We start from the raw sequence: 19,081 nt of genomic DNA on the forward strand, positions 1-19,081 counted from the left end.
TCTAACATAAAGATATTTTTGGGAACAGTTTCAAATATAAATTACAATAGCTGTCAAATTTTTTTCTAAACCCGAGCAAGAAGAATTTTAGTGCGTGATTTTTTGGGAAAATTTTCTTCCCTGCTGAATTTTCAAGCGCTGATTTTTCCTGCATTTCTGCAGCAAATTAACACAAAAATGCCATCAAGGCATTGGGAATAGTTTGCACAGCCAGGAAGTACAGGAAATCCCCATAACCTGCGCTACTCCGGCAGGGGGCGGAACATTATATAACGAGGTTAGGAAGTTTATTATTTATCTTCGTGTGCGATTGTGGAATCATGTGCTAATCAAAGGGAATTTTAGCTGAAGATGAATATTTTTGTGATAAGAACTTCCCACTTAATACGCCCCTTCAACTTTACCTGTTCCCATGCGGCAAACATCTACAGAAGGGTGAGAAAATCATTTTTTGTGTGGAAGTTTTGATTAATTTTTCCTTTCAAATCTTCTCTAAATAGCATGCAACACAGACAAATCCCAAGGCAGAACTTCCGGAGATTGCGAATGATGACACAGTTAAGATTAGGTGCGATGAATCCATTGCATTGTCCCTACCAAAGAGTGTGGCGAGGGATAAGAAGCCCGTGATTCTTCTTACACCCGACATGACGCCTCCGCCGCTGGTGCTGCCGGAAAGCCCATCAAATGAGGTGAAGAAGACAAAGGGGGATACGTGGGCTGTGACACCAATTGCACCGAATCACAAGCTGTACCTGAAACTCTCAAAAATCCGGCTAACTTCCCTCGTGGTGGTGACATCAATGGCAGGTTATGCCATGGCTCCAGCTCCCTTTGATCTCACCACCTTTGCACTGTGTTCCCTCGGTACGGGGCTCCTATCGGGTGCTGCCAATTCCATCAATCAATTCTTCGAGGTACCCTTTGACGCTCAAATGTCTCGTACGCGGAATCGTGTTCTTGTCAAGGGAATGCTGACACCCCTTCATGCCGTTGGATTTGCAGCTGTTGCCGGAGCGAGTGGCTTTGCCATTCTCAACTATGGGGTTAATGGGCTCACCGCATCCCTAGGATTGGCCAATCTCATCCTCTATACCTCAATCTACACACCAATGAAGCGCTATAGTATCCTCAATACGTGGGTGGGCTCTGTGGTGGGTGCCATACCGCCTGTGATGGGTTGGGTAGCTTGTACTGGGCATGTGGACACAGGAGCGTGGATTCTTGCTGCCCTCCTGTACGCCTGGCAATTTCCCCACTTCAACGCTTTGTCGTGGAACCTCCGACCTGATTATTCACGTGCTGGCTACCGTATGATGGCTGTGACGGATCCACAACTCTGCCGGAGAGTTGCTCTGCGGTACACCGTTGGAATTGCCGGGATTTCCCTCCTTGCACCAGCTCTTGATGTTACCAACACGTGGTTTGCACTGACATCCCTACCCCTGAATGGGTATTTTACATATTTAGGTGAGTTCTTAATCATTCTCTTTGAGCTCTCCGCAGAAGCTAATCTCCTCCATCCCATTTCAGCTTGGCAATTCTATAGAAAATCCGACAGCAATAGTTCAAGGAAGCTCTTCCGCTTCTCCCTGCTTCACCTACCCCTCCTTATGGTTCTTTTCTTGTTGAGCAAGAAACGATGGATCTTCCTGGAGAAGGAGGACACCCTGAAAAGTGGTGTTAATCCCAAAAATGTCGACACAGCAAAGCACCTCATCAACATCCTGCCACTGAATACAACAAAAGCGGCGTGATATTGAAACTTATGTACTGCGTGTATCTTTTGTGAATAGATTTGTTAAGTTACTTAAATGCCTAATCAATTTCTAATGATTCCCTCTGTTTATCTCTACCACACATCTCTCTGATCGTTGATTGCGATAGCGCCAGGAATGCGCTATACATTGATTTTTTGGTTTAGTCGGTCACAAGATGCCCCTCCTCGACCACTTTTGTTTCTGCTGCTCCGTACGGCTTGGAACAATTTTTACCGGGTTCTACGCATCCCTCTCTTCGGCTATTTGTCTGTATTATCTGGGAATTTTGGATGAAGACTCTGTGGATGAGTATCTGGAGGAGTACGATGTGCTGGAACAAGTTCAGGACAATTTTCTCATTCACCGCATTGTTTCCATTGCCCAGGAGTATCTAACTTTGTTCCTGGAGACGTGCATTATCCTCATTTCTCTTCATCTCATTACGTGTGTCCTCTTGATTGTTGGAGCCATCCGGGTAGGGATTTATTCCTCATATTTCCTTCATATTTTCCCCTGAAATTTTCTCATTCAGCTCTACAGATACTTCCTCATTCCATTTATGATTCTCAATATGGGCAAGATTATCTTCTTCCTTGGACTCCATGTGATCGCTATGATGGCCCTGAAGAAGCAACTTCCCCTTGGAGAACTCATCGCCACCACTTGTGCAGGAGGATTCTACATCTGTAAGACTTCCTTCCAGCTTCATATGGGTACAACATCTGATTTTTCTTTCTTTCAGTGTTCCTCCTCTATATGTGGTCAACATCGGTGGCTCTCTATCAGCAAATTAATCTCATTCATTCAGAAAAGTATCGACGCCTCTATGGGGAACTCCACGAGAACAATTCTCTCAACTCTCAGAGGAACTTCCTGCAAGTTCGTCCGATGGAATTTCCTGACAAAAGAGGCAAAAAGGAACGATTCCGGACACTTGAGAATGACTCAAATATGCTCTATCGGGATTTCATGTCTATTTATTCTAGAAAGAGATATTAAATTCACAATTTATCTCACAGAACAACTAAATGCTCATTCACTGCCCTCGCCACATTCGAATCGCGTAAAATTCACCACCTCCAGGTGGGATTCCTCCAGAATCTCCCCAACGGTCTTTGTGGCGTCTGCAATGAATTCCTGATGAATTAAAACATCCTCACTGTCGGCATCCTCATTCGCCTCATCGACTGCCTTATCACCAATCCTCTTTGGGTTCATCCCGACAATATGTTGGCATATTTTACGCTCCAGCTGCGGATCCCGCGGAGTGTCTGAGCGCCGGAAAGCCACAACTGCTCCGAATTTCCCAAAAGAAAAACCATCTTCCTCCGTTTGTGATGGATGTGCATAGCCCGTGAGAAAGACACCACTGTCCTCACTCTTGAAGCCAATTCCCCGCCTGAGTGCTGCATTCTCACCCACAGTCCCAATGAGAAGAGCCAAGTGATCACTGAGAATTTTCCCATCAGCCGCCAGGAGTGCCTTGAGATCATCCGATGAGAGGTTCTTCTGTGAAACATCAGTGGCATTCTTTACATTCTCCCGGATGTACTTCCAACACGTGGCCGAGGAAGCGCCCAGGAATTCCTGGAACTTCTTATTGCGTGCCACAAAGTCTGTTTCGCAATTAACTTCCAACATTACACCACAATTATCACGTACAAGGACCCCAATGAGCCCCTGCTGGGTCTTACGCCCCTCCAACTTTTCTGCCTTTGACCATCCTAGTGCCTGAGCCTGGTCATTGAGCCACTTCTCCGCAGCCACGAGATTGTTTTGATGCAAATCTAATGCCTTTTTGCAATTGGAAATTGTATATCCTGTTTTCCGTCGTAGTGTTGCCAATGCATTCGGGCTGTTTTGACTGTAGGAACGCGAGGATATTAGGAAACCTGTCCTTAAAACTAATCCTCGTATTCTCTGCATCTTCCGGGACTTACAGTGAGATGAGAAAAATAACATAACCTAAGTTTTCACAACAGCGCCAGTGAGGAAAATTTGCACTATTATTGGGCTGCGTATAAAGGGACGCTAAAACGTTTCCTGTGTGGAGAAGTTAAGTTATTTTTTGAGTTTTCTCAAGGAATTATATTAATTTCAAGGATTATTCGTGAAGATCATTTAAGGTAAAGACTTTCTTTTCATTTATGAGTTAAAACTTTTTTGGTATTCGTTTATTATTTATACAGAAAGGTGTAATGTAAGAATGTAAACAATTTCCTAACCTAAAAAAAACTTTTGCAAAACATTTTCGTAATTTTTTCAGATAAAATGGATATTCGACCAAATCACACGATTTACATAAATAATCTCAATGAGAAGGTGAAAAAGGAGGAGCTGAAAAAATCCCTGTACGCAATATTTTCTCAATTTGGACAAATCCTGGATATTGTGGCAATGACAACACTGAAGATGCGAGGGCAGGCTTTTGTGATCTTCAAGGAGATTGCAAGTGCAACGAATGCATTGAGAACAATGCAGGGATTTCCATTCTATGACAAACCCATGAGGATTCAGTATTCCAAGACAGACAGTGATTTGGTGGCAAAGATGAAGGGAACATTCAAGGAACGCCCGAAGAAGGTGAAGCCACCGAAATCAGCAACGTCGGAGGATAAGAAGGCAAAGAAAGCTAAGAATGCTAATAATACCGATTCTGCGGGAACGAATGCCTCAAGTACAGCTGAGCAGCCACCTAATCAAATTCTCTTCCTCACCAATCTTCCGGAAGAGACCAATGAGATGATGCTCTCAATGTTGTTCAATCAATTTCCTGGCTTCAAGGAAGTTCGATTGGTACCCAATAGACACGACATTGCCTTCGTGGAGTTTGCCAGTGAGTTGCAGAGTAGTGCGGCCAAGGAAGCACTTCAGGGCTTCAAGATAACACCCACGCATGCAATGAAGATCTCTTTTGCAAAGAAATAAGCTTAATTTGTCTCCAAAATGTATGTCAAATAAACCATGCAAAAGCATTGCACATCGCTTTCATGGTTGTCTTTTATTTTTCAAGACTGAATTTGTGATAAAATTACTTGAATATCTAATTTTTGTCAATCCTTTCTGTGACCGGCATTTCTTTGGAGACTTTTCTCTAATTTGGCTAACTTTTGGAGACTTTACATAACCTCACAAAATATTGAGTGCGCGAACGTTTTGTTTACAATTTTTGCTTCTAAAAAGTTTATTTCCTGCTAAATGGCTGATAAAAGCAAGGTAATGCTCATTGAATCTTGACAAGAATATAACAAAGAAACTACTAAAGTGGAATACTTTGTAGAATCCCACAACTTCCGGCGGTGCTGGTGGTGATGGCAAGGAAAAAGAAAAACGCCGAAAGGAATCAATTTTGGACCTCAGTAAGTACCTGGAGAAGACAATTCGGGTGAAGTTTGCTGGTGGAAGGGAAGCAGCAGGTGTCCTCAAAGGGTACGATCCCCTCCTCAATCTTGTGCTGGACAATACAACAGAATTCCTCCGAGATCCCGATGAACCATTCAAATTGGCAGAAGATACGCGAAATTTGGGATTAGTGGTGTGCCGAGGTACATCAGTTGTCCTGATATGCCCCCAAGAAGGCATGGAATCAATTCAGAATCCATTTATATCACAAGATGCTTAATTTCTGGGATCTCATTTATTAAAATGTCATCTGTATGTTTGTTCTTTTTTTCTTCTTCTTTACAATAATACTCTCACTTTCCTGGGTTTTCCTGTGATTCCGGAAACATTCCCGGAGACAATACGTATTCGTGGAAAAGAGGAGGAGTATAGTCTAATGCGGAAATAAATACTAAAAGGGCATTTTTTTTTTAAAGATAAAATGTGTTCAGTGTGTGATGTTCTGTCCGGAAGTTTATCGCTATACTTTTGGGATGAGTAGTTTCTCATCTGCAGCTGGTCGTACACTGACAATCTTCCCTTGTGTTTTCGGATCGTATCCATAAAGGAAGATTGAGCAGATAACAAGAGCAGCTCCGGCTGTAAATTGGAGATTCAGTTGAAAGTCAAATAAATAGATGGAGGCAATGCAGGAGATGATTATGGCTAAAGATGTGGCGAATCCTTTGAGAATGTTGTCGGCATATTTCACCACAACGGCCACAATGAGTCCTCCGCCCGCCTGGAGGACAACTAAGTACCAAATGAAGAAGTCGTAGCCAAAGTAGAATCCCTGTGCCATTATTTGCTTTCCATCATTGAGGAAGCACGTTATGAGTCCAAAGGGGAGACTAAGGAAGCTCAGCTGAACATTCCGCATCCACACAGAAATGTCTGAACCTTTGAGGATCTTCTCAAAGTAGATTCCCGCAAAGCCGGACAGCACACAAGCACCCAGTGCAGCGCAGAAGCCAATAAAGCGATTCTGCTCTGGGCCACTGCTGCCTCCTGTGGCACTACCCCCATCCTGGGCCAGTTGTACCATCACAACGCCCACAATGAGGAAAACAAGGGAGCACCATTGCGTTGGGAAGAGCTTCTTCCGCAATATGGCCACAGCGAACATGGCTGTTGTGAGGATTTTCAGCTGATACGTGACTTGGTATGTGGCTGCGTCCAGGTGCGATGCTGACACGTACAGCAAATTATTCTGGACTATGTAGACAAAGGAGGGCACGCATACCTTTAGCGTATCAATAGGCTGCTTTACGATTGTCCTATGCAGGGAAGCTTGGAATTTTGTAAACTCCTTCCCCTCTTCCAGGAACACGAGCACCAAGCAGGTGATCAACTTCACAACCTCAGACATCACCACAGCTACAAAGAGCCCGAGATAAGGAGACATTGTAAGCAATATTTAATTATTTAGAGCCGGAGAGGCTTAACTTGTTGTTGGATTATAAATCAAGGATTTAGGCCACAAGCCCCACATTCCTTGTGTTAATTATTAAATAGCCGTAATAGTTCCTTTCGGGGAATTGAGAGGTTTAGTTTTTATAGTTAATCGTAGTAGGCGTATGTTGCACAGAAAGAGAAATGAATTAGAAGTGACGCCAATGTGAATTTGTTAAAATCATGTAAAATAGTAAGTAATCTGCATATATTTATGTCACAAAATGAAGACTAGACACTAATAATTTAAATACTTTTATAGGAATTTGTCGGCGAAAAGGGATGGTAAAAATATTGATTGATTTAAAAAAGCTGTTTGAACAAAATGTAAAAGAAATGGAAGATATTATATATAAAATGAACGAAATTTAGCTAACTAAAATGAATTATAATAGGATTTTCTACAAGAGGAAACGATAGGCGTGAAGGGAACAAAAAGCGGCTAGCTAATACACAATAGGTAAAAATAAGTTATAGAATATTAAGAAATGATTTAATTAGATTAATTTATTTATTATAGATTCCCACACAATTTACTGATCATTCTCGCCACATCCACCCACACCGTAGATCAATTTGAATGAAATAAAAATACAGTCCACTTAATTGCGATCCCTAACACCTTGAAAGAATTATTTTTCTAGAACCTATTTTAACTTTTTTTTTTAAATTTGTTTTAAAGTATCCTTGAAATTTTTTTTTAAAAAGCTTCTTTAGTTGTCCGGAAGCTCAACAAATATTTTTCCAACATTGTCGTTGAACAGAACGGAAGTGATAAACCTCTGCTTATGGGAAATTTGTTATCAGTCTTATCAGTAAATGAGCGAATAATAAATTACTCGCAAAGTGCGCTATCTCTACCAGCTCTCCCCCCGCTGAAAATCTGGACATGTGGCACTCGTACTACATACATATCTGTGTGATTACTGACCAGAAGAATGAGGCAATCCCCCCGCCCGCCCAGTGTGTTTACCTGTTGAACTGAGGAAGAGATCTCCTTCGCGTGTCCTGGAATAGCGCATACTGAGCCCAAGGATGGCATTCTGGAGTGTGAGTGTGATGAGACTCACATACTTCAGTGTATTCTCGTTCTCTGCAAATGAACCCAGAAACCTCATTAGCTTAAACCACGGATGGGGGGCACGACTCGCCAAGAGCTGCGGTGTCCCACCTCTCATTGTAGCTGACTATTGATCCCGAAAACCACAACAAAAGTCAATCACCACTTACTCTTTATTATCATACTGAATTGTATCCGTTCACATTAGTTGAATCAGCCACTCTTATCACTTTTATCACAGAGAGATAGGCAACAAATAATTTATTTTATTTTTGTGTTGTTTACGTGGACTGGCCCGGTTTGGGTTTTCATGTGTGTTGTGTGGGGGGAAATGCTAGGCTGTCCAAAAAAGTACCGCAAAAACTTACATTTTTTATCAGTGTGCCCCGAAACAATCTTCACAAGTGGTCAGGAAAAGAGCGCTTTTGCCGTAAAATACGAATCAGTTGTACACAAATTTCTTCTTAGGATCATCACAAGACTTGAGAGTATATTTTCTTTAGATTTATTTTGTAAATCACGTTTATTTTCTCATAAAAATCAGCACTGAACCGCTCGCAGTGCAACATAACCTCATTCTCTGACCAGTCGCTAAATTTTTTATTAACACTTGGAGGACCCAACATTTGGCACAACGCGGAGGATCAAATTGGTAATAAGTACCAGTTGATAAAATATGCTCAATAATTAATTATTAATCAGTTTATTGAACAAGGATCGAAAGTTTCACTAATTCTCAATCTCCTTCAAGCATTCCTACACCGAATTACTAAATATTTAATTGAGAAAATCGTCACTGAAAAAAAATTGCGTAGAATCGATGCAAAATTGCCAATTCAAACGACTTTTTTAGCTACAATTTTACATAATTTATTATTGCGCCTAAATAATCACAAACTTTGATTCTTTAAGTAACTTTTTAATCACTTCCGGCAATAAAATTAGTCCACATTAATTATTTTTGACTGAGGAAAAGTGAACAAGAGTACTTTATTTGGGAAATATGGGGAAACATAACCTCAAAACCACGGCAAAAATGCATGGGATTTTGACTGGTAGTTATTACCAATTTGATCCTCCGCGTTGGATTCTGACTTTGACCTCAATTATCTTCCAAAGAAAAGACTTTTCTCGAGATTTTCTTTTTGCTATCTTAAAGTAATTAAAATTCCCTACACATAGATGCTAAATTCATCGAGATAAGTCCAATAGATTTTATTCTGTGACGATTTTAAGGTTTCAATTGGTACCAATTACCAGTAAAGTCCTCCGAGTGTTAAGAAAAAATAAAGATTTTTTTAAACACTTTGTAGACGAAGAAATCTCTTAATTTTATATTTTATTAGGATCTTTTTCTGAATAAGGTTAAAAAGTACAAAAAAAATCGGCTAACTTTGTTTCACTAACTTTTAACAGCTGATTTTTGTTTACAAACTTTCAGGAGAACTGTAAAAAAAGTTTTAGGTTCCAAAGCAATTTTCTTGAGATTTCGTGGAAATGGAAGTAAATCCGGGGAAACAGGATCATCAAAAGGGGGCAGAACATCTGAATTTGGACATTGTAAAATAGGAGTACATTGTCATAGAAGAGTAGAGGTTGGGAGATGTGAATGCGGAAGCAGTTGATGAGAGTATGGGAAAACGAGTGGAGATGAGTGATGCAGGAAGAGATACTGGACGAAATACAGGAACAGGACGAAGGAAATCATACAAACCAGTGAGTTCCACTATATTGATAGTTACTTTTAATCTTAAACTCCCTGTCAAGATTTGAGGATTCCCTAACGAATTGCTGAAACTCTTTGCTTGTCTTGCAGATAAAGTACATGGAAACGGCACATCCCCCTACAACCCAAGCCTCCTGTAGCCCCTGTAGAGAAACCTCCGGTACGCAAAAATCCCCCCAAAGTTCATTCAGATACCAAATTCAAAGCAAAACAACGAGTATTGGATACAAGTGAGATTACACAGTCCGGAATCCTTTTCATTTAGATGAGTATCATGCTGACATAGTTGTGCTGGAATCACGAGAATCTCAGGTGCAGGAAAAATGGCCTAGTCCGTATTTTTAGTGTTCATGGGAAAAAACCGTTGAATTCAAAACCCAGGAACCTACTTGGAAGTAAAGAGTTTTTTGAGGTTATCTTGCTTGACATTTGAGGCACCTAAAACTTGAGAAATTAGGTAAAAATAGTCATAAATCTCATTTTCAAGCCAAATTTGCAAAAAGTCTCAAAAAAGGTCTCAAAGGACGAGATAAAAATGATGGAAATCGATTTAACTGAAGAAGATGAAATAAAGGATGTGATAGTGAAGGAGGAATATATTCTTGATGATGATATCAGTGATTCCGAGACAACTGCCCAGGAAGTTAAGACAGAAGAAGACTCCAAATGTTGGCAAGAGTAAGTTATATTTAACTTTAAAATAATTTATTGAATTAAAACATCAATTAAATAAAAAAGCATTTAAATATAAATTAAATTCATCAGTTTACTCTTATAAAATAAATGATGATTTTTTTTTTTGCAAAATAGGGGTTTGGCTTAATTTTAAAGGTGTTTATGCAATTTAGGGAAAGGTGGGGCTAATTGACTCGAGAATTTAGAGAAAAAATTTAGAGAATTCCAAAAGAAGAATAATTTTTTTAAGCTGCTTTTTTAGGTCTTTTTTTACTTAAAAAAAATGCAATAAAGCTTTATGTTCCCTTCTGCCTAATTCTCTTTATATGGCGAATGGAATGATTAAATAAAACTAAAAGGGGGTGAATAGGATCACTAGAAAACTTTTCTTTATATCTTTGGAAATGAAAAAAAATAAAGAAATAAATCACCTTTAAAATAAAAATGTTGCTATTCACCCCAATACTTTAAATAAAATATTAAACAAATCGTCCAATTTTGCCCTACACTCTCCTAAAAAAAAATGCTGAAAAATAAATATTTATTCTCCAGAGAATCAATGCAATTTCAATCTACGTCTTCTGATGCTCAGCAAGATTCAAAAGACTTCCTGCAGTTTGAGATTACAGAATTAGATGAACTTGGGCCGGATAAGAAGCCGCGTGAAAAGAGACTCAAATGCCAGGTGTGTGATAGGAAGTTCCCCGAGTCAAAGTACTACGATCACCTGCGGAGTCACACGGAAAGGGCTAAATTTCAATGCGATATATGCCTGAAGACCTTTGTCTCGGGCATTAGCAAATGGAAGCACATGACGAATACGCATGAATGTGACATTTGCGGTGAGATCTTTAGCAAGAGGAAGGACAGAACGGAGCACATTCTTGAGGATCACAAAGGGTACAAAATCCTCTTCTTTTATTTTAATTTCTTAATTTTTTTCTTAACAATTTCCCCTTTTTTTTGTTATAGAATTGAATCAAAAAATCTCCGGCCGAGCGACATTAAACCCTTCCGGTGTGATAAATGTGGGAAATCCTTCTCCTACGAATGCCACTATATGCAGCACATTTCCAGCACTATTGACTGCACGAGGCAATTAATTTGTCCCATTTGCAGTCAGGAGTGCAAGACACAGTCAACGCTGACGAATCACATAAAGACACACAGCACGGATAAGCCTTTTGTGTGCACAATGTGCGACAAGGCGTTCAAGATGAAGTCCCACCTTGAGTCCCACGTGTCGACGCACATGCAAAAAAGTTTAATGTGCCCCTACTGCCCTAAACGGTTCAAAGTTCAGAAAGCCGTGGAGGATCACATTAAAAATCGCCATCATGGTTTACCGCCAAATCCTAATGGTGCGTTGAAGATTTATTAATTTATCTTTTGTTAGTTGGGGAGATTGGGGCTAAGAAAGTCAGGCAGGAAGAAAGATTTACTTAAAGAAATATTATACAGGGATCGCAATTTCAATGAACTATATTTTATTTATTCAATTGATCTACGGTGTGGGTGGGTGTGGCGAGGATGATAAAATCTATGGCGATCGCGCCAGATTACAAAATGGCAAATGCAAATGTTGTTGAATGTTGTTGGCAAATGGTTGATGATGGCAAATGTGAGGGACTCTTTAACAGAATCATTTAATCTAATTAAATCCTTTCTAAAAATTCTACAACTTATTTTTACCTATTGTATGAGTTCTCTTTATTCCCTTCATTCCTTTCGTTTTTCTTGTAGAAAAATCCTATTATAAGTTCATTTTTAATTAGCTAAATTTTGTTCATTATATACAATATCCTTCATCTTTACCTTTTGTTTAACCCATGCTAACGAGGTCATAGATCTTCTGTACTTAGGACCTTCATTTTCTAGAATTTGACTAATAAGCCTATAAGAAATATAATTCCTGAAAAAAAAAATTTTAGCCCCCATGGGGGCGTCGGTAGACACCGTATGATATATCATACGTTTAACGAAAGGGGGTTGAAAAAATTCAATTTTTTCTCAGTGTTGAAACAAAAACTTTTATTAATATAAATGAATAAATTACATAAATTATGTTGAAATTAAGTATTCTGGCTAGATTTTGGACCAGAATTAATTAAATTGATTCAATAGAGCTCCAATCCTTGGGTTTCACAGTCAACTCACCGCGTTCTTGTAGAGTTCTAGTTCTAAGAATATAGAACCTGAACTTGTCGTGATTACCACAGTTATCTTCATCGCTAGCAGTTGCGTAGCCAGGAAGTAAAATAACCACCTCATGTTGCATGTTTTGCTCTAGGACGGAGACTTCTGGTGAATATGCTGACAAGTCTCCGGACAGAGCCGGATGTACTATCCTTCTTCGTTCTCAGACCTACAAAAATCAAGATTTTCGCTGTAATTCTTATATTTCCCGGTTTTGGTCCTTTTTAATACTTACGATGTACCTGATTTAGCACTTCCTGGCATTCCTTTTCACTGCAATCTTAATTTTTATTCCCAAACCCTTAGATCTTCCCTCACAGAAATAAACTCGCACTATAACCTAAAAAGTACCTCAATTCAACCAACGTATGATATATCATACGCAGATGTTTATCGCGTAAAATATTAAATAATTTGCGGCCGGAGACGGATATTTTGGTTAATTCACAAAGTTTTATTAATAAATAAGAGATTTTGCACAAAATATTACGGAGAAAAAGGGAATTGTCACTTAAAATACACACATTTTGGTTCCCGGACAACATTGCAATTGGATACACTTAGATTTTTGTTAAAAAATAACATTGTTTTAAGTTTTTGACACCCAGGAAAATTAATATAAAGAGTTAAGGGTTTATAAAAGTGGAAAACACTAACCCGGATGGAAAATTTTGCGAATTCGTGTCACAAAAATTAATCAAAAACTACCAATTTTGCGTATGATATATCATACAAAAAGTGAGGATGGGTTAATCAGCTTTTTTAAATCAATCAATATTTTTACCATCCTTTTTCCCCGTCAAATTCCTATAAAAGTATTTAAATTATTAGAGCCTATTCTTCATTTTGTGACATAAATATATGCAGATTACTTACTCTTTTACATGATTTTAACAAATTCACATTGGCGTCACTTCTAATTCATTTCTCTTTCTGTGCAACATACGCCTACTACGATTAACTATAAAAACTAAACCTTTCAATTCCCCGAAAGGAACTATTAGGGCTATTCATCTTCAACATTGTATTTTGAGCTTTTTCTCACTTTCTTGTGACTTTTTTAACCCCTGTCTTTCCTAACGCCAAAATGGGGTAAATGGAAATGGAATTTTTGTATTTTTTTTCTAATCTCTCCTGAATCTTCTGAAGCGCAGATAAAGTTCAATCTTCGGAGATTTTTTGTCTCAGGAAAATAATTAAAAATTCTTCTTTTTCTGCAGATCCCGTAATTTGCTGCACAATCTGCAAGAAAATCTACAAGAGTCTCTCAGCATTAATGGAACACGTGCGAATACATCCAAAAAGGAAGCCTTATGAATGTGAATTCTGCGGGAAGCGCATGACTTGTTCTTACTACAAGAAGAAGCACATTGAACTTGCCCATTCAACGTACGAAAAATTATTTTTTTCTTAATTTATTTCTTTGTTTTAAAATTATTTTATGTTTTAGGGAGATGTATCGAGAACTTCCAGAGCCACCTGTGAAGGAGGAAGAAGTAGAGGATGAGGAACAGGAGGAAATTCTCTAATGAGAAGAAGGAGTAGCAAGATCAAAATTACATACTCTCAATAGAAAGAAAAAGTTTAGTGCAAAAATAATCATTTAATGAGATTTAATTACAAAACAGCTATAAAATAATATAGATAATACAAGTTAAGGAAATTTGTAAAATTCATAAAATTGAAAAGATAAGAAATTGCTCTGTTGAAAGTTCAGGCAAAATTCAATTTTTTATGGTAAATTATTTTATGATTTTCAAATTGTAAATATTTGAAATTTTTTATTCTATTTATTTTTTGTTTATAAATAAATTAAAATTAATCTTTGCAAAGATAAATTTTATGTAAATAAAAATCATTCATTTACTAAATTACTAAATTATAAATTTTAGAATAAAATTCGCTAAAATAAGCAAAATAATAAATTGTGAATTAACTATTCACTAAAAGTAAATTATTAAATGCGTTTTAATGCTTCGTTAATTTATATTTTCCTTAAATATTCTCTAGCCGTTGGATTTTCTTCTCATCCTTCTCACAGATTGATTAGAAGTCCTCTGAGCTTCCTAGGCACCCCAGAGATTTCCAGACTCTTGGAAAGTCCCTGAAATAAATTTTAGATTTTAAATGATTCTTTAAAGAAATAATTTTTTTTAATAATTAATTTTTTTATCAAAATTATTGCATCTAATATTCCCAAAAAAAAAAGAGGATTAAATGAGAGACCTTCTATGTCATCCAAGCTCCTCTTTTCCCGGAAATCTTTGGCACCTTCGCGCTTCTTGAGGCACGCAAGAACTTCTCCAGATTGATTTGATTCTGGATCTAAAAGGAAAGGAAAGATGAAGGAATATTATTTGGCCGTTATTCAACTAAAGAAAAAAAAAGGAGACTCCTCTCACATTGCTCGAGGCATTTCTGGAAATCAGCTTGATCCTGAAGAGCTACGAAATCTTCTGGCCGTGCCTTAACACCTGTAAGATCACTCTCACATTCAAGCGGCAGGGACGTGTCGACACACCTCCTGTCGCAGTCACTGCCATCACAACACTGACTGTCCCGACAAGGTTGGCGATCGTTGTCCCGTTAATCCCCGTTAATCCGCTCATACCTTACTGTTAACCTTACATTCGGCCACTCCTGACTTCGGGAGCTGCCCTCAGCGACCTTGACGTCATTCGTCATCTTATCTTCTCGCTTCTACATTCGTTCTAATTGCCTCCCAGAACTTCTCTTGCTTCGTACTATTCCTAACTCCCTTAGATCTTTCCTTGCTCGTCTTATCTTCCTCCATTCTCATGTATTCTTGTACCCCTCTTGTTGCCATCTTTTGAACTGTGCTCTAACTCTCATTATTCGCCGTAAACCGGATCTTCAATTCAACCTGTCTCCTTAATAATTATTCTGTCTCTATCTGATCGTCGTTGTTCCTGCATCCTACAACTCTACCTAACTTTTTATTTCTTTCCTACAGGACATTACAAAATTCCTTTCTTTCACTACTCTTTCTCTAACACTGAGTACACTTCTAATCCGTTTATTGGTTCCTGTTTCAATACCGTTTTTCAACCCCTCGGCCACTCCTGACATCAGATGCTATGACGCTCATTCATAGATACTGCTTCAACTAACTCTCAATTTTCTCTTACTTCCCTCTTCATTGGCTTCGACTTATTCTGGACACGTCTTGAACTTAACCAAGGGTGTACCAGAGTGGCGCTCATTCACACATTCTACTTCAACTAACTCTCAATCTTCCTTGTTCTCTTTTTATTGGCTTCGACTTCTTCTGCACACATCTTGAACTTAACCAAGGGTGTTACAGATTGACGCTCATCAGACTCTGCTTCAACCAACTCTCAATTTTCTCTCTTCGTTTCCTTCTACTTCTACTGGACACGTCTTGAACTTAACCAAGGGTGTTCCAGCATGAAGTTTCCTCGTAATCTCTACTTCGACCAACTCTCATCTTCTCTTGCTTCTCTCTTCATTGCCTTCTACTTCTTCTGGACACGTCTTGAACTTAACCAAGGGTGTTCCAGCATGAAGTTTCCTCGTAATCTCTACTTCGACCAACTCTCATCTTCTCTTGCTTCTCTCTTCATTGCCTTCTACTTCTTCTGGACACGTCTTGAACTTAACCAAGGGTGTTCCAGCATGAAGCTTTCTCGCAATCTATACTTCAACCAACTTCCATTTTGCCTCTCTTACATTCCTCTATTCCTCCAACTTCTTTCTGGACACGTCTTGAACTTAACCAAGGGTGTTCCAGTATAAAGTTTTCTCGCAATCTTTGCTTCACCCAACTTCAATTTTCGCCTCTCGCATTTCCTCTATTGTCTCTAACTTCTTCCTGGACACGTCTCGGACTCAACCAAGGGTGTTTCAGCATGAAATTCTCTCACAATCTCTTCTCTTTACCCAACTTTCATTCTTGCCTTGCTTGCATTTCTCTATTGACTTTAACTTTCTGGACACGTCTCGGACTTAACCAAGGGTGTTTCAGTGTAAGCTCTTTATAGTCTCTTCTTCATTAAACTCAATTTTTTTTTACTCTACCTTATTCATTTGTCTCTTAAACACTACCTCGAAAATCAACGTATTTATGCTATTTAGAAATTCAATTAAAAAGTGCTAACAGACTACTTTAACCTTCCCTATTCTAAGATTTCACTACAATATTTAGATAATGAGCTGACTTTCCGATTCTGTTGGAACAATCTCCCTTTGTCATCTACTTGTGTTAACATATCAGTTGTAATATTGTTTGATTGAAATTAGTACTTACCCTATACACCTTTTGCCACATCCCTTGTTATGTTTGTTCGCTCACGACTCTGAATTTACATTAAATATTCCCTATAGTTTTAATTGTAAAAAAAAAATATTGTTTTACCTCCACCAATTTATTTGCACGTTGCTTAATTTATTTTTATAACAATTCAAATTGTCTTCTCGTTTGCATCCTTCCGGACATCCTCTATCTGCATCGTTTTGCCTTGTCTGACGACTCGTATGTCTTCCTGTCCCAGAATATCAAGGCCGACAATCACTGGAATGTCTTGAGCTTCATTTGGTACGACATGGACGGTTGTTTGCCTTCGCACCTCGTCAATCGTAACCCATACTTCCGTTTGCCCCACGGTCTGGCATTGTCCTGCGAATCCTCTCAGCGTTGTCGTTCTCGGATTTATCTCTACCCCCAGAGCTTCTACATCGGATTTTCTGATTGTGGTGCAATCACTCCCTTGATCAATGTAAGCCCAGAGCTTTTTCTCGTTGATTTTCACCTCCTTGTAGTTTGGATTTTCCTTTTTCTCAACTTCAATTATTCTCATGTTGCCCATATGGATCATCTTTGAGTCTCTCTCCTTTTTGCCACAGAATCTTGATATGTGACCTTTCTCGTTGCATTTGAAGCACGTGATTTCTGCCTTCATGTCTCGCTGTTTGTCTTCCCTTTCATGGCATTCTCTGGCTATCTGACCAACTTTCCCACAATTGTGGCAAGATACTTTCTGCACCTGATTCCCATCCTGGCTCTCTTGTTCAGGCCGTGCATCGTTCTTTTCTCCCTTTTCTTTCCCCCCTGATTCGCCACTTTCGTGTTTTCTCATGGCTCTACGAATATCCTCAGCATCTTTGATTTTCTGGAGCAATTCCTGTGGGGAGTCGTAGTTAGCTCCGGCCACCATACCGATCAATTTCTCATCTCCCAGTCCTGCTATAATGTACTTTGCGATCGTCGCATCATCCAGCTTTATCTTTTTCCCTTTCTGTCTCATTTCAAAGAAGTACTCGGTTACGGTTTCATCTCCCTTCCTCTTTCTCCCTTGAATCTCTTCAATTATCCTCCCTACATTAATTTTCTCCGGAAAAGCTTTCATTAGTTCCCACTTGAATTCATCCCACGTTCTCGTCTTCGTGGTTGAATGCCACTTCTTTGCGGCTCCTTTGAGCCGAATTGACGCATACAGCAGAACTTGTTGATCGGTCCATTCATAGATCTCCCGCATGGATTCTAGATTCTCAATCCACTCTTCTGTGGTTGTCTCATCTTCCCCAGGTCGGAACGCCGGGATTAAATCTTTAATTTCCCCTCCCGCCAGCCGGAATGTTCCCACTTCCCTTGAACTTGATGAGGATGTGCCCCGTTTGAGCGCTTCATTCTCCTTTTCCAATTCACGGATCTTTTGCCTGTAGTGTTTAATCACTTCTCCCTGTTCATCTCCTCCCATTGCTTCTTCATCGTACTCCCGGAGTTCTCCTTCCAAATCGATTCCTCTTTCATCCATTCTAACCTAAAATTATTTCATTACAATTTATTCTCAAATTTCTCGAATAATCCGGATGAGTTTCTTTTTTTTTTCTCTGTGTACTTACTTCCCTCGCTTCCTTCTCTGATTTTTCTTCTACTTTCCTTTTGAAACTCACTTTTTCCTGTTATTTTATCTAATTTCACGCACTTCGCCTTTATTTTATTTCTTTTTCGCGTATTCCACAATGACAATAACGACAATCAATTGACATTTCACTTGGTGCGGTACCGACTGATGTCGAACACACCCGAGTGCATTCGCGCAATTCCCGTTTCCCGATACCACCTCTCGAAACAACCTTCATTTTGCATGCATTAACAAGATAATTCTTTATTTTATTTCCCTGTTAACTTACTCACATTTTTATTTTCTTCATATTATACCTTACTTCTATCCCTAAAAGAAAAAAAAAAAACTTGCTCAATTGCAGAGAGAAAGAGAAAAAAAAATCTCTATTTTTTTACATCATTTTCCCGTTCCCGCTCTTCTGCTTCCCGCTCCTCTTTGCCGCCATTTTATTTATTCCGCGATTTTCTATTTATTTCCTAATCGCCTACCTTTTTCCTTTATGTCTGCATCACCTTAGAACTCCTTCCACTTCCTTCTGCGGCAGAGTTGATCCCACTTCTGAAATGTAAGATCACTCTCACATTCAAGCGGCAGGGACGTGTCGACACACCTCCTGTCGCAGTCACTGCCATCACAACACTGACTGTCCCGACAAGGTTGGCGATCGTTGTCCCGTTAATCCCCGTTAATCCGCTCATACCTTACTGTTAACCTTACACACCTTTATCAGGAGAGGAAAAATTAAGAAAAATCCCCAAAACTCACTTTAAAATCCTTCAAATTAAATGACTTACAGAGAAGAAGAATTGTGAGCGCGAAAGACACGAAAAGAACGTTCATTTTGCACAGAACTATTAAGAATTACTAAATCAGAATTAATTGAAAATTCTTTTATATTTAAGAATAAACGCTATTTCAGTATTTATTCAGTTGAACAAATAAT

General features: G+C 39.0%; 10 protein-coding genes across 14 annotated transcripts in view; 5 read left to right on the forward strand and 5 right to left on the reverse strand.

The window, feature by feature from the left end:
- Nucleotides 1-19,081, reverse strand: part of LOC129788401 (N-acetylgalactosaminyltransferase 7) — a 783,634-nt gene that overhangs the window by 262,810 nt on the left and 501,743 nt on the right. The window lies entirely within an intron of this gene.
- On the forward strand, nt 51-1,809 carry LOC129788420 (protoheme IX farnesyltransferase, mitochondrial). 2 transcript variants are annotated; one of them, XM_055824469.1, is made up of 4 exons: nt 51-277; nt 346-435; nt 501-1,470; nt 1,534-1,809. In XM_055824469.1, the coding sequence occupies exons 2-4, from the start codon at nt 352-354 to the stop codon at nt 1,755-1,757; spliced, it is 1,278 nt and encodes a 425-aa protein (XP_055680444.1). In that variant the 5' UTR covers nt 51-277; nt 346-351; the 3' UTR covers nt 1,758-1,809. The 2 variants fall into 2 exon arrangements, with proteins under 2 accessions (XP_055680444.1, XP_055680443.1); XM_055824468.1 differs by having other exon boundaries at nt 78-277; nt 501-1,809.
- Nucleotides 1,901-2,780, forward strand: LOC129788449 (uncharacterized). The gene is made up of 3 exons (XM_055824550.1): nt 1,901-2,235; nt 2,293-2,446; nt 2,503-2,780. Exons 1-3 carry the CDS (start codon nt 1,936-1,938, stop codon nt 2,757-2,759), a joined length of 711 nt encoding a protein of 236 aa, XP_055680525.1. The 5' UTR covers nt 1,901-1,935; the 3' UTR covers nt 2,760-2,780.
- Nucleotides 2,720-3,732, reverse strand: LOC129788438 (elongation factor Ts, mitochondrial). The gene has a single exon (XM_055824523.1). It carries the CDS (start codon nt 3,720-3,722, stop codon nt 2,793-2,795), a length of 930 nt encoding a protein of 309 aa, XP_055680498.1. The 5' UTR covers nt 3,723-3,732; the 3' UTR covers nt 2,720-2,792.
- LOC129788451 (U1 small nuclear ribonucleoprotein A) lies at nt 3,769-4,751 on the forward strand. Its single transcript, XM_055824552.1, has 2 exons — nt 3,769-3,886; nt 4,027-4,751. The coding sequence occupies exon 2, from the start codon at nt 4,032-4,034 to the stop codon at nt 4,686-4,688; it is 657 nt and encodes a 218-aa protein (XP_055680527.1). The 5' UTR covers nt 3,769-3,886; nt 4,027-4,031; the 3' UTR covers nt 4,689-4,751.
- Nucleotides 4,888-5,417, forward strand: LOC129788465 (U6 snRNA-associated Sm-like protein LSm7). Its single transcript, XM_055824569.1, has 2 exons — nt 4,888-4,976; nt 5,041-5,417. Exons 1-2 carry the CDS (start codon nt 4,959-4,961, stop codon nt 5,380-5,382), a joined length of 360 nt encoding a protein of 119 aa, XP_055680544.1. The 5' UTR covers nt 4,888-4,958; the 3' UTR covers nt 5,383-5,417.
- LOC129788435 (UDP-N-acetylglucosamine transporter) lies at nt 5,379-7,967 on the reverse strand. Of its 2 annotated transcripts, none has more exons than XM_055824516.1 (3): nt 7,765-7,967; nt 7,567-7,686; nt 5,379-6,518 (listed from the first exon to the last, which is right to left on the reverse strand). In XM_055824516.1, the coding sequence occupies exons 1-3, from the start codon at nt 7,769-7,771 to the stop codon at nt 5,623-5,625; spliced, it is 1,023 nt and encodes a 340-aa protein (XP_055680491.1). In that variant the 5' UTR covers nt 7,772-7,967; the 3' UTR covers nt 5,379-5,622. The 2 variants fall into 2 exon arrangements, with proteins under 2 accessions (XP_055680491.1, XP_055680490.1); XM_055824515.1 differs by having other exon boundaries at nt 7,824-7,961.
- LOC129788431 (zinc finger protein 26-like) lies at nt 8,045-14,201 on the forward strand. 3 transcript variants are annotated; one of them, XM_055824494.1, is made up of 7 exons: nt 8,045-8,141; nt 9,095-9,369; nt 9,470-10,057; nt 10,607-10,954; nt 11,027-11,415; nt 13,471-13,639; nt 13,701-14,201. In XM_055824494.1, exons 3-7 carry the CDS (start codon nt 9,915-9,917, stop codon nt 13,777-13,779), a joined length of 1,128 nt encoding a protein of 375 aa, XP_055680469.1. In that variant the 5' UTR covers nt 8,045-8,141; nt 9,095-9,369; nt 9,470-9,914; the 3' UTR covers nt 13,780-14,201. The 3 variants fall into 3 exon arrangements, with proteins under 3 accessions (XP_055680469.1, XP_055680468.1, XP_055680470.1); XM_055824493.1 differs by lacking the exon at nt 8,045-8,141 and adding an exon at nt 8,212-9,025; XM_055824495.1 differs by lacking the exon at nt 8,045-8,141 and adding an exon at nt 8,212-9,017.
- LOC129788467 (uncharacterized) lies at nt 14,198-18,994 on the reverse strand. The gene is made up of 4 exons (XM_055824571.1): nt 18,933-18,994; nt 14,653-14,724; nt 14,477-14,575; nt 14,198-14,354 (listed from the first exon to the last, which is right to left on the reverse strand). Exons 1-4 carry the CDS (start codon nt 18,976-18,978, stop codon nt 14,317-14,319), a joined length of 255 nt encoding a protein of 84 aa, XP_055680546.1. The 5' UTR covers nt 18,979-18,994; the 3' UTR covers nt 14,198-14,316.
- LOC129788419 (uncharacterized) lies at nt 14,737-18,848 on the reverse strand. The gene is made up of 2 exons (XM_055824467.1): nt 18,134-18,848; nt 14,737-18,051 (listed from the first exon to the last, which is right to left on the reverse strand). The coding sequence occupies exon 2, from the start codon at nt 18,043-18,045 to the stop codon at nt 16,693-16,695; it is 1,353 nt and encodes a 450-aa protein (XP_055680442.1). The 5' UTR covers nt 18,046-18,051; nt 18,134-18,848; the 3' UTR covers nt 14,737-16,692.

The sequence above is a fragment of the Lutzomyia longipalpis genome, chromosome 2 (genome assembly GCF_024334085.1).
Source record: "Lutzomyia longipalpis isolate SR_M1_2022 chromosome 2, ASM2433408v1".
Taxonomy (NCBI): Eukaryota; Metazoa; Arthropoda; class Insecta; order Diptera; family Psychodidae; genus Lutzomyia; species Lutzomyia longipalpis.

Bases quoted from the DNA above. Each gene is read 5' to 3' on its own strand.
- LOC129788467 (XM_055824571.1), bottom strand. From the start codon at position 18,978: ATGAACGTTCTTTTCGTGTCTTTCGCGCTCACAATTCTTCTTCTCT. The intron at 14,576-14,652 runs GTGAGAGGAGTC...CTTTCCTTTTAG, and splicing joins CCAGAAATGCCTCGAGCAAT to ATCCAGAATCAAATCAATCT. The intron at 14,355-14,476 runs GTCTCTCATTTA...AATTTATTTCAG, and splicing joins GAGCTTGGATGACATAGAAG to GGACTTTCCAAGAGTCTGGA.
- LOC129788420 (XM_055824468.1), top strand. From the start codon at position 352: ATGAATATTTTTGTGATAAGAACTTCCCACTTAATACGCCCCTTCAAC. The intron at 436-500 runs GTGAGAAAATCA...TTCTCTAAATAG, and splicing joins CGGCAAACATCTACAGAAGG to CATGCAACACAGACAAATCC.
- LOC129788431 (XM_055824494.1), top strand. From the start codon at position 9,915: ATGATGGAAATCGATTTAACTGAAGAAGATGAAATAAAGGATGTGATA. The intron at 10,058-10,606 runs GTAAGTTATATT...TTTATTCTCCAG, and splicing joins GACTCCAAATGTTGGCAAGA to AGAATCAATGCAATTTCAAT. The intron at 11,416-13,470 runs GTGCGTTGAAGA...CTTTTTCTGCAG, and splicing joins TTTACCGCCAAATCCTAATG to ATCCCGTAATTTGCTGCACA.
- LOC129788449 (XM_055824550.1), top strand. From the start codon at position 1,936: ATGCCCCTCCTCGACCACTTTTGTTTCTGCTGCTCCGTACGGCTTGGA. The intron at 2,236-2,292 runs GTAGGGATTTAT...TTTCTCATTCAG, and splicing joins TGATTGTTGGAGCCATCCGG to CTCTACAGATACTTCCTCAT. The intron at 2,447-2,502 runs GTAAGACTTCCT...TCTTTCTTTCAG, and splicing joins TGCAGGAGGATTCTACATCT to TGTTCCTCCTCTATATGTGG.
- LOC129788419 (XM_055824467.1), bottom strand. From the start codon at position 18,045: ATGGATGAAAGAGGAATCGATTTGGAAGGAGAACTCCGGGAGTACGAT.
- LOC129788451 (XM_055824552.1), top strand. From the start codon at position 4,032: ATGGATATTCGACCAAATCACACGATTTACATAAATAATCTCAATGAG.
- LOC129788435 (XM_055824515.1), bottom strand. The intron at 6,519-7,566 runs GTAAACACACTG...GGCTCTTTGTAG, and splicing joins TCTCTTCCTCAGTTCAACAG to CTGTGGTGATGTCTGAGGTT.
- LOC129788438 (XM_055824523.1), bottom strand. From the start codon at position 3,722: ATGTTATTTTTCTCATCTCACTGTAAGTCCCGGAAGATGCAGAGAATA.